The sequence below is a fragment of the Mesocricetus auratus genome, unplaced genomic scaffold (assembly GCF_017639785.1).
Source record: "Mesocricetus auratus isolate SY011 unplaced genomic scaffold, BCM_Maur_2.0 Super-Scaffold_6730, whole genome shotgun sequence".
Classification (NCBI taxonomy): Eukaryota; Metazoa; Chordata; class Mammalia; order Rodentia; family Cricetidae; genus Mesocricetus; species Mesocricetus auratus.
The window spans coordinates 93,662,786-93,679,112 of record NW_024429184.1 but is presented as its reverse complement, the minus strand read 5'-3'; the positions used below and the strand labels follow the sequence as shown (position 1 = coordinate 93,679,112).

At 47.9% G+C, this 16,327-nt stretch overlaps 2 protein-coding genes and 1 pseudogene across 5 annotated transcripts in view; 1 reads left to right on the top strand and 2 right to left on the bottom strand.

Moving 5' to 3' along the window:
- Csf1r (colony stimulating factor 1 receptor) overlaps positions 1-2,969 on the top strand; it is a 30,997-nt gene extending 28,028 nt beyond the window's left edge. For both annotated transcript variants that reach the window (XM_005074686.4, XM_005074685.4), the window contains exons 18-22: positions 636-758; positions 840-951; positions 1,574-1,673; positions 1,954-2,062; positions 2,149-2,969. In XM_005074686.4, the coding sequence (XP_005074743.1) occupies positions 636-758; positions 840-951; positions 1,574-1,673; positions 1,954-2,062; positions 2,149-2,307 (603 nt within the window). In that variant the 3' untranslated portion in view covers positions 2,308-2,969. The remainder of the gene's footprint in view (positions 1-635; positions 759-839; positions 952-1,573; positions 1,674-1,953; positions 2,063-2,148) is intronic.
- A 114-nt stretch (positions 2,970-3,083) lies between these two features.
- The window catches only part of Hmgxb3 (HMG-box containing 3), a 46,791-nt gene continuing 33,547 nt past the window's right edge, over positions 3,084-16,327 (bottom strand). For all 3 annotated transcript variants that reach the window (XM_021229861.2, XM_005074683.4, XM_013116771.3), the window contains 7 exons: positions 14,410-14,541; positions 13,501-13,685; positions 9,287-9,506; positions 8,080-8,213; positions 6,993-7,109; positions 5,410-5,619; positions 3,084-4,411 (listed from right to left, as the gene is read on the bottom strand). In XM_021229861.2, the coding sequence (XP_021085520.1) occupies positions 3,959-4,411; positions 5,410-5,619; positions 6,993-7,109; positions 8,080-8,213; positions 9,287-9,506; positions 13,501-13,685; positions 14,410-14,541 (1,451 nt within the window). In that variant the 3' untranslated portion in view covers positions 3,084-3,958. The remainder of the gene's footprint in view (positions 4,412-5,409; positions 5,620-6,992; positions 7,110-8,079; positions 8,214-9,286; positions 9,507-13,500; positions 13,686-14,409; positions 14,542-16,327) is intronic.
- LOC121139039 lies at positions 10,897-10,997 on the bottom strand (annotated as a pseudogene).

Genomic DNA, 16,327 nt, shown 5'->3' with positions numbered 1-16,327 from the left:
AGGCAGTGGGAGGTAACAGTGCTCCAGGAGGCTCCTCCTGGAGGTCTGGCCTCCGCCTTTGCACGCCTGTTTCCCTGTGAGGCCCAAAACAGGCTTAACAACTGTCTTCCACAGCAGAGTGAGACAACAGTTGTTTCTTCTCATGAAGCAGTCTTGCTGGCTTAGAACTCAAGGGCTCAGACCTCCACCCTCAGGACAGACGTGAGGGGCAAAGGTTTTTATTCTGTAAGCCTCAGGATCTGGGTCTACAAAAATGGACATTCTCACGAACTGGGTAGGGGTCTAATAGGCTATGATGTATGCCAATGCCTGGAGAAGCACCTGGTATCGTATGCTCGGAGGTGGCCGCCGCTGGTGTTAGGAATGACGTGGGCCCGAGTGCTCACGGCATGGGTACTTGTTGCTCCTGCTGTTACTGCTGCTCAGAGGGCAAGAGGAGTGCAGGAGACAGGGTTGAGGGGATTTCTAAATGTTAAACTGACCACATTAAGTTCTCTCAGACCTCAGACCTGCACAGGTTTGGACAGGAGCAGACTTCCAGAGCATGTATCTACTCCCTCACCAGGGACCCAAGACCTCAATGCCTCCTGTCCTGGGCCTCCGAGAGACAAACAGACTAATCTTGCTTTCCTCAGTGCATTCACCGGGACGTAGCAGCTCGAAATGTGCTGTTGACCAGCGGACACGTGGCCAAGATTGGGGACTTTGGGCTGGCTAGGGACATCATGAATGACTCCAACTATGTCGTCAAGGGCAATGTGAGTGCTGAGGGGAGGGAGTGGGACTTGGGCAGGCTGTGGAAAACCACAGCCCCAAGTGACGTGGGACTGTCTCGTCAGGCTCGCCTGCCTGTGAAGTGGATGGCCCCGGAGAGCATCTTCGATTGTGTCTACACAGTTCAGAGTGACGTGTGGTCCTACGGAATCCTCCTCTGGGAGATTTTCTCACTCGGTGAGCTGTTAAGCCTGCTTCGGGCACAGCCTAGGGCTGACCTGTCTTTGGCGAATCCACTGGTGTCTTGAACCTCATAGACAGAATCTATTCAAAGACTCCTGGTGTCCAAGACAGAGAAAGGGCCAAGGGATGGAGAGGGCTCTTGAACCAGCACAGCACCTGTGTGCAATTCAGGCAATGCACGTTTCCTCAGTCTCTCCCTCACTTGCCTGGCAGTAGCTGTTATCTAGACTGCTACCTGCCAAACGCCATTGAAGATGCCGCTAGACACCTCCGGCTCCCATTCACTGGGGAGTGAGCACAGGGCCCTTGCATCGAGTCCTTAACTGCAGCACCAAGCACCCTGGCGTCACCTCTTTACTGATTCACAATCCAGGCTTTGTTCTACTTCCAAAGCCTGTCCTGGACTCTCTGTGGTTGGTAATGAGGGGCTGAAGGCTGTGGGCTCCCAAAGCTTAAGCATACTCACTACTTGATGCCTCGCCTAGGGAGTCCTGGGTATGTGAGCAGTCTCTGCTCTAGGGCTACAGCTGGGATGGGACCTTTACACTTTGCCTGAGATGCGCACTGGTGGAGAGGGAAAAAAGTGTGGTCTCTTACATGCTCCTGGCCTTTGCAGGTCTGAATCCCTACCCAGGCATCCTGGTGAACAGCAAGTTCTACAAACTGGTGAAGGACGGATACCAAATGGCCCAGCCTGTTTTTGCACCAAAGAACATGTATGTAAAGGGACCGAGAAAGGTGAAAGATCTCTAGGGTTAGGGTGATTGTTAAGATGAACACATGGCCCTGGTCTTTGTCTAGAAGATTCCAAGCTTTCATCTGCAGTTCTATACTAAACTTTGGAATCCAGGGGCATCAAACATGCTAATAGATGCTGTACCACTAGGCCATACCTCTAACTCCTAACTTACTTCTAGTTTTGGGTCCTTGACTAGGTAGATCCTCCCTAGTGATGTGCCCCGAGAGCTTGACCTGGGCAAACTGTTCTGTCTCCAGATACAGCATTATGCAGTCCTGCTGGGACCTGGAGCCTACCAAGAGGCCTACCTTCCAGCAGATCTGCTTCCTCCTTCAGGAGCAGGCCCAACAGGACAGGAAAGAGCAGGTGAGAAGGCTGCCTCCCTGGCTGCCTGGCGCAGGCCGGTCTGGGCCTGAAAAACCTCAGCTGTCTCTGGCTTCTTCCCCACTCAGGACTACGCTAACCTGCCAAGTGGCAGTGACAGTGGTGGCGGCGGCAGCAGCAGCAGCAGCGAACCAGAGGAGGAGAGCTCCAGTGAGAACCTGGCCTGCTGTGAGCCAGGGGATATCGCCCAGCCCCTGTTGCAGCCCAACAATTACCAGTTCTGCTGAAGTGGGACAGCATGCTGCGCTCCCCACCTCCCGGCTACCTCCTCCATGGACAAGGTGACATGGGGAGAACATGTGAACTTAATCCTCAGCTTGGCCCAGCTCTGAGACTTCAGAACCTGAGGGGTCTGGGGAGGTTAGAGGCCCCCGTTCCCAGAGCCTGGGCCATCACTGCCAATGGGGTTTTCACAGTGCTTGCTGTATCACTACGCCAGTTCGTGCACCCCTAGTTCACTATATTCATCCTGTTCCTAACTGCCTTGTGTCTCAGTGGAAAGACTGACTTTTGTGTCTCAGAAAAGGACAATGCTCCCAAGGCTGTAGGTAAGCAGAGGCTTGCCTCCCTGCCTGCCATGCTCACAGACTACAGGCTTCCTGGGGCAGGATGACTCTCTCCTAGGAAGTTCAGAGGACTGGTCTCCACTCTTGACATTCATCCTTCAGTCTCACCTTATCCTGGATCTTGTTCTGCTAGAATGAGCCAAGTGGCAGCTAACATGGGGGGGTGTTCTATCTAGTGCCCTGTCATTCTAGGCTGGAAGGATTCTAGGCTGGAAGGCATGGGACCTTGGTGCAAGGCTGGCCAACCAAGCAAATACTGCATGCCCCTCTCTGAGCGATCTGTCCTCATTAACGGTCAACATTAAACTAACAGCATTAACACAGCCAGTAGTGCCTGCTTCTTTGCACCACTCAAGGGTCCTCCTTCCATGCACCCTCACAAGCAGTGAGCAGCAAGCACCCACTTCCAGAGCAAGAGGACACAACGAGCAGGGAGCTGGCTCTCGGCTTCATCAAAGCCAGATAATTTAATAAACTTTATTCTTTTGGGGGGAAGAACGAGAGGGAAAGCCACCTATCCCACCCTCTCAATAAATTAAATAGCACTCGGCCAATTCCCGGGCCGTGAGCAAACTACAGACACCCGAGCCTGTGTTCTGTTTGCTTACAGTCCTATCTGCTTCCCCTTCACAGAAGGGAGTTTTCCTACTGCTTGCCAGCTATGTCACAACTACGGCCACATCCCCTCTGCGGTGAGGGCCCGGAGGATGTAGGGTATAGTAGCAGTGGCCAGAGAAAGGAGGAAGGATTCTTTTCCCCAAAACCCAGGGCAGAGGACAGTCCTGCAGGGAGCCAGAACTGATTGTCCCTCCCTCCTCAGCCGCCCTAAGCTGTGGGAACAGAGAGAGCTGGAGGAAAAGAGAATGTACCCCCACTTTAGGATGGAGGGCCCAAAGGGACCCCAAGAGTGAATGAGCCGTTAAGGCCCCTAGTCAAAGGCAACAGGCTATAGAAAGCCTGTATGACTGGAGTCAGAGCTCCTCCCCCCGGGACAGCTTAGCTCAATGGTTCCCCACCTGGTACAAGGACCAGGGGGTGATGGGCCGGAGCAACCAGCTTCGAGCCTCTGCTCCTTAAAAATAGCACGCCCTCCACATGCGCTCTCAGGTTCAGCAGAGGTTCCCCAGCACCTCTCCTGAGCCCCAGAGGTTGAGGGCCCACTGTGCTCATGAAATGGAAGCTCTTTGGTCAGTTCCAGCAGTCAGAGGCCCTCCCTACAGGGGACTGCAGGTCCCTCAATAGGTCTGCCTTGGGCAAGGGCCAGATTATGGCTTGAGAGAGATGGTGCAGGCCCTGTACATGACAACCTGGCTTATTCTGCCACCGAGGCTCCCTCTTCCTCCCCATCCTCCTGTGCCTCTGTCTTGATCTGAGCAACCCCGAGGCGATAGAGGTTATCACGAATAACCACCTCTCCAGGCTGGCAGCTCTGCACAATGTCATGGATCTGCCGGTTGACAATTTCTCGGCTGGTGAGGAAGTCCATGAGGCGGTTGTAGAGGTAATAGTGGGTGGCATTGTCAAAGGCAATGGGCCGCTGGCGGACACTGGTGAGTTTGCAGTCCATGATGGAGGCATAGGGTGCCAACTCGGGGCACAGTGATAAGGAATGGTGGCCAGCACTAGGGTCACTGGGATCGGGCTTCGTGTTTGCATGGACAATACGCCGTGTGGTAGTCTTGGTGACTGGATGCTGGACAGAATTCTCAGCCTCTGGCACATCCACAGAATAATGCTGGTCCAAGAGTTCAGGGCAGGACACACTCTACAAGAGAGAAGAGAAGCTGCTTTGTAGGAGGGAATGACTGAGGAAACCTCGTGAGGGAGAGCAGGAGCCGAGAGGAGTCAGGCAGCCTTGTTTAAATCCTCCAGCCCTTGCACACACACACAGGTCTCCCATGTGAGCCTCCATTTCTTCTGGTTGAAATGAGAATAGGAAAGCCATCATCCCAGCAGATGCTGCACTGCTTCAGGGCTGTCATCATTGCACCTGGACAATTCAGGCACCAGAGCAATGGGAGGGAGTGGCTATGAGGGACACTTCAGACAACTTTTGGGGTCTCTACAACAAGTTCTCAGAGCCCCAGAGAATATCTGCTCCAAAGCAAGCCAGAAACCTTCACCTCCCATCATGCACTTGGGCACTCATTTCCCCTGTGACTCTTCTTACCTACTATTAGCTCTAATGCCTCAAGGCCAAAGGCAGGCCATGCAGCACACATGCCCTTCAGAGGAACCATCTTCCGGTACAATGCACCAGGGTACAAACACAAGGACTCAGCCACCGATCTGCTGTATGACCCTAATCAAGTCCAACTCCCTCTCTGGGTCTAGGTTTCCCTTTTTAACCAGAGGAGAGAATCAGAGAAGATTGGTGCTGAGTGCTGAACCCCAGACCCCACCTATCTTAAAAATCTTTAAAAAATAAAAAATGAATTTAGTAATTCTAGATGCAAAGTGAATGTTTTCCAAGACCACCGTATCTACACCGCAACAGGCATGCCCTATAGTACCATGGTCGAATCTAAGGTAGCAATTTTCTAGCTTCTCTGGGAAGCAAGCTCTTTTCACACAAGATGTCTGTGTTTGGAACATTTCAAGCACACCAAACGACACACTATGGCCCTGCATGGGGTCAGTCAGGATAAAATATTGATGGAGAATAAGAATGCTAGATATAGCTGTCAGGCAGGTCCTCCTGCTCGCTGGGGGTGGCTCTCCTTTATGCCCAGGGATTTATGCCAGTTCTTAGGAGGGACTCACCACAACTGGCTCTGTAGGGCTAGAGAAACAGCCCTGGTTCTTCCCCCACATCTGACTAGTCAGCTCTGGGTAGCAGAGGTCAGCACATAGCGCCACCGGTGTGGCCATATCTACCACATAGACAGGTGGCCAGTGGCGGGAAGAAGCAAGTAGATCCACATGGTCGCGCGCACTTTCACCTCGAACAAGATACTTGGACCCGCAGACCACCTGTGGGAGATGAAGGGTACAGTTCAGAGTTCGGGGGACAGCAAACAGGTGCTGGAGTAGGCGCTCACTGACTTGAAGATCAGCCTCATGACTGAGGCCAGGGACCATGACATTTGGTCCCTCTCCTCCTCTATCATTGTGAATGCAGGCTTGTGCATGCCACAGCACCCAGGAAGGCAGGACGAGCAGTCGGTTCTCTGCTTCCACAGTGCATGGGGGGAAGGGGGATGAACTCAGGTAGTTGGGTTTGCCTGACAAGTGCCTTTAGCCACCGAGTCACTGTGCTGGTCCTCCCCTCCTACTTGTGTCTCTAAAGGAAGTCACCAGCTCATCCTTGTCCTGAGAACAGCAAGGACTCGGGTTAGACTGAAGGTGCCCCAGAGCATCTCAACCCTACTCCATCCATATCACACCCCCAGCCATCCTGGCAACGTAAACACAGGCTTAGGGCCTCTGGACCAGCATTGTGAGCAAGGTTCCCATCAGACCAACGGGCTGTCCTAACAGCCTTTGCTGGAGTCTAGTAAGCACTTCACCAACACTCCCCAGCCACTCTATGGCTGGACAGAAGCCCGCCTTCGCACTCACCTGTCTGTCTCTTCCACAAGAATGCTCCCTATTATATCCAAGACAGCGCCTGACTCTTCTACTGTCCACTGCATCTCAGAGACGAGGGGCACATCCGGACACACTCCCTGAGCAGGTGCTGACCTGCCAGAGAGGCGGCTTCAAAGGTCCCCGCTCCCAGCTTTGTTCCAGTGACTGGCTGCCTCACCCTCCTTTTATGGCCAGCTCAGCCTGACTCTGTTGACAATGCCCACTCAGTCCTAGGTGCTCGATTCTGGTGTCTTCACAGGCCAATTCTGCCACACACGACCTATCCTGTAGCCTTTTCCGTCTACCCTATCCATGTGGAGTGATTCCACCACTCCATTTCCCATTCAACACCATCCTAAAGGCCTCTGACCACTTCCCTGGCTCTCCTCTGGGCTCTCCCTTTATCCCCAAGTCTTGTGGAGATTGTAGGTCCACCCTGCTCTCTACTTCAGCTCTTTGGTTCCTCCAGAGCTAGCATCACAAGCTCTGGGGCACCTTTCAGTCTCGTTCTTTCTATATGACAACAGGTCAACTAAAGAACAAGCATCTCTGTCTTTTATCACTGTTGTACAAGTGGGCCGCTCAGGGCCAGCATAAGTAGGGCATCTAATAAATACTACTAAATGACCCAAGCTCCCACTCCAGTCCCCAAAATGGCAGTGATCCCTGGTTTCACAGCGACACAAGTCCTAGTCCCAAAGGGACCAATCAGATTCTCTGTGGGCAGTTTGACATTAGCAAGCTCATCCCATGCTCCAGTCAGGCCACTTTCTCACCTGATGGGGGCACACTTTATAGATTTTACCCCCTGTGAAATGAGTTGGGGGTGGTCTGGCTCTGGCTCCATTCTGTACAGATTCGTAGAGGGCCAATAAGGAGAAGCAGAGCTGATCCTGGAGAGAAGAAAAGACTAAAACTCAGGCCAAAATGCTAAGGTACTCAGTATCAAACATCTCTCTACACCCAAAGCAAAGGGATCAACTGCTAGGTCTTAGAGTCTTGCAGCCCCTCCCCTAGGTAGAAGTAAACTTCAGGAAGCTCCAAAGGAAGCTGCCAGCCAGGTGCCTTGTCAGGGAACCGTTCAAAGAGGAGGGACAATTTGAATCTCAATTTGAATGAAGCACAGTTTCAACGGCACAGAAAGCAAGTAAGGTATGGCTAAATTCCATACATAGCACACAGTCTACATTCACTCCAGTCATTTTTATGAGCCTAAAACCAGTCTCTGTGTGAAGTATTCTTTACAACAGTCTTATGAATTTTCAATTGTTTTGGTTTTTAAATGAGGTTAATCAAATTTAAATCACCATACAGAGTGAAAGGAGTCAGGATTGAAGACCTGAATCTAGTTAAGGTATCACATACATGCCACCATATTGTGGTATTTTGTTTGTATTCTGACAAAGCTTGCCTGGATATCAGAGGGCGGAGCTACCCACTATTTAACCTTAGAGGTCTGGAGGTCTGTGCAGAGAGGAGACCAGGAAGTGACAATACAGGGAGGAGAGAGGAAGTGTTAAGGCAGGGCACAGACAGGATCTCAACCCTTTTGTTCAGAGGATTCAGAGAGGTTAAGAGGTGACTGTGGCTGCTTCTTTGCTTCTCTGATCTCTAGGCAAGCTTTATTTGTCAGAACACAAACAAAACGTCACACCACCACTATCTGGCTGCTGCTATTTCTTTGGTTCCTCACTTCTAGAACTCTCTGTCCAGCACAAGTGCCCACTCACATGGGGTTTATAACCTGTATAGAGGAGATTAGCCTTCCTGCTCCCAAATCACATGGGGCTTATAACCTGTATAGAGGAGATTAGCTTTCCTGCTCCCATAGCCCCAGTCTTCACAGCTATTGCCAACACTCACCCTGGAGTCTTCTGGGCCAAAGGGGATGCCGCACTGCTCCAGCAGGTACTGTAGCTCCTCTCCACCATAGGAGCTAAGTTCCTCAAGCTTGCAGGCACCCTCCTGCAGCAGCCTCACCAAGGCACTGCCATTGCCTGCAACACATATTCAAGCTGATGGGAGGTACCACTTACAGCCAAGGGTAGAGGCCAACTCTACCCACAGCACTCCCCAGGGTGCTGGGAGAGGTGGGAGAGTAGGCAGGCCTACAGCTTCACTATGTCTGAATGCTCTAGGAACTGGACCTGAAACACCTACATCTGACAACAGAAATAGAGTCATGGCCAAGAAACCTGAAACAGGTTACCCTTTAACCCACAGATTCTGTTTTCTTAACCAAGAGCACAGATGCTTCAGATGCAACAGGAGAAACACGAGCTATTGCTTTAAATGTATTCTATCTGTGAGTGCATGCGTGTACATATGGACACCATGTATATGCCTGACGACTATGGAGGTCAGAAAAGGGCATCAGATCCCTTGGAACTAGAGTTACCAATGACTATAAGCCACCATGTGGGTGCTGGGAACTGAACCTGGTTTGTTCTGCAAAAGCAGCAAGTATTCTTAACCACTGAGCCCCAGGCAAGAGCTGTCACTTAAAAACTGCTCTCTAAATACTATGTTCCTGACCTAGCTTAAAGGGGGCAGAGCTCAGAGGTGAAGTGGCTGAAGGGAGAGAGACCAATATTAAAAACAATGTTTGCAGTCAGGGTGTCACACAGAGCACTGACAAAATTGACACTTCATTTCCAGGCTTTTAAAATCAAAATAAAAATAAGGTGTATTATACTTGGTATTAGAAAATTACTCTTCTTTGCAAGTTTCTAACTATAGATGTGACACATGCCTGAGTGTGGGTATCATTTTGGGTCACAATGCAAATTGTATCTTTTCTTTCTTTCTTTCTTTTTGTTTTTTTTTGAAACAGGGTTCATTATACAGTCCTGGCTGGCTGGCCTTGAACTCACGAGATCCAGCTGCCTCTGCCTTTTGAATGCTGGGACTAAAGGTTCCCACTATGCCCAGCCACAGCTTTGTATTTTTAGACAGTGCTTGAGGTGGGCCCAGCACTCTCTGCCTCTACTCTCTGTCTTGCCATGGCCAATGTTTAAGACTCCTGACTGAGCCATTCTCTTAATAACAAATAGAAACCAAATAGTCTTACCAGGTACTGGCTGCACATCCAGGCTTTTGTCTTTCTCAGTGTTGACAACCACAGTTCCTCTCATGAGTGGTGGGAAGAAGGGAGCGATAACGGAGGCATCGAATTTGGTGATGGGGATGCTCGTAGGGAATGCAACCTGCTCAATTACTTCTGTCTCCATTGTCGTCCAAAAGTCCTCCACGTTCACCTCACTGGAGCCCAAGAATTCCGGCCAGGTAAACTAATGTGGTCAAGACAAAAAAGGCAAAGGAAAAAACAAACCAAATAAAGATAAAATAGGCCAAAGTGTATGAGCCAAAGATTAGGAACAATACAGTGGGTGTGTACCCTTTATTACACACCAGAAAAGCAGGGCTTTGGGGGAGACCAAGAAGCTGACAGCCAGGATACTCCTGAATTTGACAATTTCATACCAAGTCTCCCTTTCTTCCTCTCACCCTTTTCCAGACCAAATAGTAATAAGGCTCCTTGCTTCTACAGCTCTGCCCATGTCATGCTCTGGGGTTAAAAGCAATCAGTGCGGCCGGGTGGTGGTGGAGCACGCCTTTAATCCCAGCACTCGGGAGGCAGAGGCAGGCGGATGTGAGTTTGAGGCCAGGCTGGACCGACAGCCTCCAAAACAATACAGAGAAACCCTGTCTTGTAAAAACCAAAAAAAAAAAAAAAAAAAAAAAAAAAAAGCAATCAGTGCTCTCCCAGAGGACCAAATCTGGTTCCCAGCAAAAACATCAGGTGGCTCACAACAATCTGTAACTCCAGTTCCAGGGACTCCAATGCCTCAGGTCTCCATAGGCACGTGCACTCACCTACAGATACCTATACAAGATAAACTTCCACTGAATTAAAGAAAGAAAAGAATGTTGATGTGGTGATATATTGTTTATGATCAAATAAAGCCACTAGAGATCAGAATGCAAAGCCAGTCACTAATTATAGAAGCTGGGCAGGGGTGGCACACACCTTTAATCCCAGGACTCAGGAGACAGAGGGATTCCTATGACTCCAAGACCACCCTGGGCTACATGAGAGTGAATCAGTCTAAAAGAGTTCATGCGCACTAGAAAGTATGTAAGGATCTCAATGCAGTCTCAGAGGGCAGTCTGGGATTCTGAGGCTCGGTGGAGAGCAGTGCAGAGGGGGAGATGCAGTCTGAGGTTCAGTGGATCGGCCCTTCGGCCTGAGCATTGGTAGAGGTGAGAACTCTCTAGTGCCTGGCTGCTTTGCTTTTCTGATCATAGCTTGAACCCCTATATCTGTCTTGGTTTTTATTATTTGTACTACATGTTGACTTAAGTTTAGTTCTCAAACTGAAGCCACAATTTCTTTCTTTATCTAGCTGGCAAGAATAAGCACAACTCTGCTCAGTAGAATTCTATCCACCTTACTTCAGGCTCTCCAGACCCTGACAGCACTGTTATCACCTCTCCCTTGGGAAGCAAAGACTTAACTATTACAGGCACCCAGCATTTATATTAACCAACTTCCTTTTCTTTTTTGCAGAGGTGGAGATCAACTTTTAAGGCCTCACACAACAGATAAACATTCTACCATTGAGTTTCATTCCTGTACTTCTTTTCTTATAAGCAGTTTATTTTTTATTTTTTTGATTAAAAAATATCAAATGCTTTACAAATTGACATGTCACTCTTGTGTGAGGGGCCACGCTAATCTCTGTATCATCCCGATTTTAAAACATGCTGCTGGATGAAGCGAGCACCTTACATGGTCCCTAAGTGCCCTCACTACTCTGACTGGCGGCAGCGGCTTACTCACTAGGAATGCAGGGGCGGGGTGCTGCCTGGTGGTAAAGCACTTGCTCACCACATACAAAGCCCCGGATTTGATCTCCAGCACTGAAATGTAAATATTAGGGCATTTTTCAACCCACATGAAGCTTGTTCTCAAACTGCGAGCTGAAACTGACCCTTCCTTCCTTAAGCCGTTGTCCCGCATTCTGTTGAAGCAATGAAGCAAGCAGTACAAACACCACCCTTTGAAGAGAAACCAGCACATGATAAGAGTTTGTCAAAGTGTGCACTACCCCTTCCCACAAATATGAACAGACAAAGCAAAACCAAAATGCTGACTGGCCATGCCGACACTATGGCTACTCACTAGAGCTGCCCCCCTCCTTTCATTAGCCAGCCCTCTGGTTACTATGGTAGAATCATCACAGTTCAAGGCAATGCTAGTGTGTCAGTTAATTTCCTTGTTGCTGTGACAAAAGAAACTTAAAGAGTGAAGGGCTTATGCTGTTCCACAGTTTCAGAGTCTGAGTGGCAGAAACCTGTGGTAGCTGGTCACACTGCACCTGCAGTGAGGAAGCAGATGACCACTGATGCTCAGGTTCCCATCTCCTTTTTAGTTAGTCCAAGACCTCCCCGAGCTACGAACAGTGCATGGCCCAGTTAGGGTTTTTACAGATGTGCCCTGAGGTTTGTTTCCATGGCGACTCTAAATTCTATCAAGTAACCAGCACAAGAAGCATAACTGCTTGCTGAAACCAAGTGAAATACCATCACAGGGTCATTGTTTTGGTTTTCTGAGACACAGTCTCATGGAGCCAAAGCTAGCCTTTAATTCTGAGTCCTCCTATCCCTACCTCCAAAATTATGGGACTGATTATAGGCATGTTCCAGCCACTATCCCCATCTGGGAAGTTTCCTAAATACTTTCAGTTTAAAAGTTTTACTACTAAGTATGTGGTAAATCATAGTGAAAGTCTTTTATTTCCATAGTGAGTTTTTAGTGAATTAAAATTTTTATCTTATTTATTTAGTGCACACCACACCCCCCAGAGGATTACTTATGGTAGTGGTTTCCTCCTTCCACCATGTTGGTACCACCCCGGGGATGAAACGCAGGCCATCAGGTTTGGCAGCAAGTGCTTCTGTCCACTGAGCCATCTCGCCAGCACAAACAATGATATATTATTTTTAACATTTTAGATAACCCTGCTTCTTGATAGTAAGTCTGGCCATGCTATATTATTATTTCATTTGCTGCTAGACCTGATGTACTAGTATTTTATTCAAGACTTAGGCATCTATATTTGCATGTATAATCAGCTCCAGTTTCTTATACTAAAAATGTCTACTTTTAAAGAAAGATGTATTTATTTGTGTGTAGGCATTTGTGTACATGCCTCAGAGACCAGAAGGTACTAGAGCCCTTGGAGTCATGATTGCAAGCTGCCTGATGGGGGTGCTGAGAAGTGAACCCACATTCTCTGCACGAACAGCAGGTTCTCTTAGCTGTGGAATCACTTCTCCAACCCTGATTTTGTTCTGAAAGGAGGAGATAGTTATCTGCTTTTGCTGTCCTTCTGTTATGACAGGGATCATCTATATCTTAGACTTCCATCACAATTAACCTATAAAGCACCCTGGATTTAGTAAAAATTATAGTTCAGAACCAAAGTCAGCTCATGTTCCTTCTCTAGTACCTTCAGCAGTTCTCCACTCCATTCTGCACGCTCTTAACATGGCTATACGGCCCTATGGAGGGTCTAGCTCCACCCCCTGCTACCTGCAAACCTCATCCATTTTGCTCCTCTCTCATTATTATGACCTGCCACCTCCCTTCCTTGCTGCACTTCCGTCATGCCCAGCAACCTGTCTCAGAGCCTGTTATTGATGCTCCTTCTGTCTGGAATGCTCTTTCCCCAAAGCTACATGGTCGTCAGACCTTCTCCGGCTTCCCTCTATAAAGAGGAACCTTTCTCACCACACTGCCCCATTCCTTCTGAACACAATCTCTTCCCTGCACATCCTTCCCAAAGCAGCAAATACGTGCTCCATGAGGACAGAAGTTGGGGTTCACTTTAAACTATTTTCTAAGAATCCTAAAAAGTTCGTGTAAGGGATAGGATTGTAGCTCAGCTACAGAGCGCAGTTCCTGGTTCAGTTCTTAGTAAAGGAAACAAAGCAGAACTGGGGGTGTAATTTTCCTGGTAGCGTGCTTGCCTAGCATACACGAGGCTCTCGATTTGATCTCCAGCATCATTATAAGAAAGGGGAGAACGGAATAAAAAAGGAAAACAAACAAACCCTGTTTCTTTCTGTCCTTTCTCAAATGAAATACTGGCCGTAGGAGGAAAAAAGCCACTGGTCTCATCTACACAGGACTGGAGCCATGTGTCCTTAGGAACGGCACACAGAGGGGAAGCTGCCCAAGTGACAGGACAGTTTGGAAAGTGGCTGTGGTGGACTTACCTCCACGCTCTTCAGGGCCAGCACATTCTCTTCATTCCTCTGAGCCATTTCCACTTTGGGGGCCACACCGCAGATCCCACAGATCATGTCATTGTAGTCACGAACAGTGAGACACTCAAAAGCCCAATAGCCATTGCACAACAGCTCCTGCAGCTGGCTCAGCTCCTCTGAGGTCAGGGTCTTCTCTGGAAGGACAGCACGAGGTCACAAAAAAGAACCCAAAGGCACCAGGATGAGCAGAAGACAGCAACAACAACAATTTGAAAGTGTTCTGGTGGCAACCCGATGGGCAACTCCAATCAGAGGACAGCTGTCTTGAACTAGATGCTAGTCTGAGGGCTTTGATTATACTATGTGGACTAATTCTTACATGACTGTATTACTGTCTTCTTTTATGACTAGATAAACAGAACAAGTTGCTCAAAACCACACTGGTACTAGGTGGCAGAGCCGAGCCTCAAACAGGAGCCGACATGGCTGTCTGTCCCAGGGCAGCAGAAAGGCACAGAACTGGGCTTACACACAGGACAGGGGAGAAGAGGCAGAAGGAAAGCACACAGGCCAAGAGTTTCCAGGTAGGAAAATGTGGTCCTACACCTGGGTCTCCACGTGAGCCATGGAACTGGTGGACACCTAGGAGTGATGTACTAGAAAGCCCACAAATGACCAAAGGACATGAGTCTAAAAGTCAGCTGTGATTTCTTGCTAAAGAGCCTGCATGCATGAAAAAGTTTTCCAAAGTCAGTTTGGCAAGTATGAAATTCTGAAGGTAGAATATATTGTTAGGAAGTCAGAGATATCTCCTTTCCACAATACCAGACTCTCACTCCAAATGACTCAACTGAAGCCCATCATGAGAATCCACTTCAGATCTCAGGACTGAACCTGGAAAAGAGGGCAAGACCTTACCTGTCTGTTCCTGCACAGACTTCAGCACAACACTGACAGACATTTTGGGGTCCTCTCCCATCTTAATCTGGTTCCGGATTGCAAAAAGTAAATCCAGGCTTACTAACAACTTATTCCCCACATTAAAAAGACCTGCAGGTTAAAAACAGGCAAGAGCGTCACTACAGCAATAACAGTGCCAACAAACAATGTCAACTACAGGGGGGTAAGTTACAGTACAGACAGACAGAACAACGCATTTTAAAAGAGGGAAGTTGTCTATAAGCTACTGTTGGATGAAGTACTATTTAGAGCACGTTTTTGTTTGATCCTAACTAAAACAAGCGTTTCTCTATCTTTGGGTCAGTGTTCTGGCCCAGAGGTGCTACTCTTCCCAGTTCTCACACAAGTGTACCATGAATGTCAGTGGACCCCTTAGCACAGGGATGTTGTGAGTCTAACACAGGCTATAACATCACCCCAGCGATAAAGTCAGGTGAGTACAGTTAAGACCAGCCAAATCAGAGTGTTTCCTTCATTTATACACAACCAGTGTGACAAAAACAAATTCTGGAATGTGTGCTCCTGGGCCTTTCTAGACATGACAGTAAAGGCTGAAAACACATCAAAGCTCTGGCCATCCAAAAGAAAAAAGAAAAATCAAATACGGCTGGAGAAATGGCTCAGAGGCTACGAGCACCTGGCTGCTCTTCCAGAGGTCCTGAGTTTACTTCCCAGCAACTACATGGTTGCTCACAACCATCTGTAACAAGATCTGGCGCCCTCTTCTGGCCTGCAAACATACCTGCAGACAGAGTACTGTATAGACAATAAATAAATCTTAAAAAAAAAAAAAACCCTTCGTGTCCCTCAAACCATCACAAACTTAAAAGATAATAAGCAAAAGAAAACTTGCAAAAAAAGCCAAGAAAAATGGTAAGAGTCACAAATATAATTCACATAGAGTACACTCTCTTATTCCCCCAGATCCTGTAAAAGATCTATAATCTCTTGATTAATCAAAAAAATAAGACAATTAATAAATGATATACCAGCTTTATCTAAGTGGCAAACTTTAAAAAGGCAGCCCCCAAAGTTCCCAGAGCTGACAACTGAGTCTGGTGACACTGAACACAGAGTCAACAGATAACTCAATTGTCTCTAGTGACAACCAACAGTTGGATTGAACTGTTTAGCACTGCAAACAAAACAAATGTAGGTGAAAGTCTAACAAAATATAGGACCTATATAAATGCTGAAACCCTTAATGACAAAAGCAATAGCAGGAGAATATAAAAAGTCTCCAAACCAAATTAAAACAAATTTAATAAAAATGTAAAAGAAAAATGCAAAGACCTTATTTGGATTGGAAGATCCAGGAGTATTTTTAAACATTATTCCTCAAATTGCTCTATTAACTCAAAATTTCCATGAACTTTCTAGTGGGGCTGTACACAGTGATAAACAGACTATCCAAAGCAACTCATGAAGAACAAGGCTGGGGGACTCTTTGCCTGACAGGACTTATTCTGCAGCTACAGTGGTAAACACAGTGTGCATTGGGGACCAGCACGGCAGTACCTGCCCTTAACCCAAGAAGAGGCAGATAGGTGTCTTTAAGTTCAAGGCCAACCTGTTCTACATAGCAAATTTCACCACAGTCAGGGCTATACTGAGACCTGGTCTCAGAAAAACAAAAAGCCAAAACAATAATAGAAGGCGGTGCATATTGGCAAAGATAAACAATGGAACAATATAATGTCTGGGGGGCAGTCTCATGTACATAGGCCAAGTGATTTCAGTAATGGGACAATGGCAAATCAATGGAGAAAGGATTGTCTCTCTTACAAACTCTGGTGTCAAACCTGGATACTCATTCCAACAAATGCATTAAATCTGGATCTTACACTTAAATAAGGAATGTAAAATGATAAAGCCA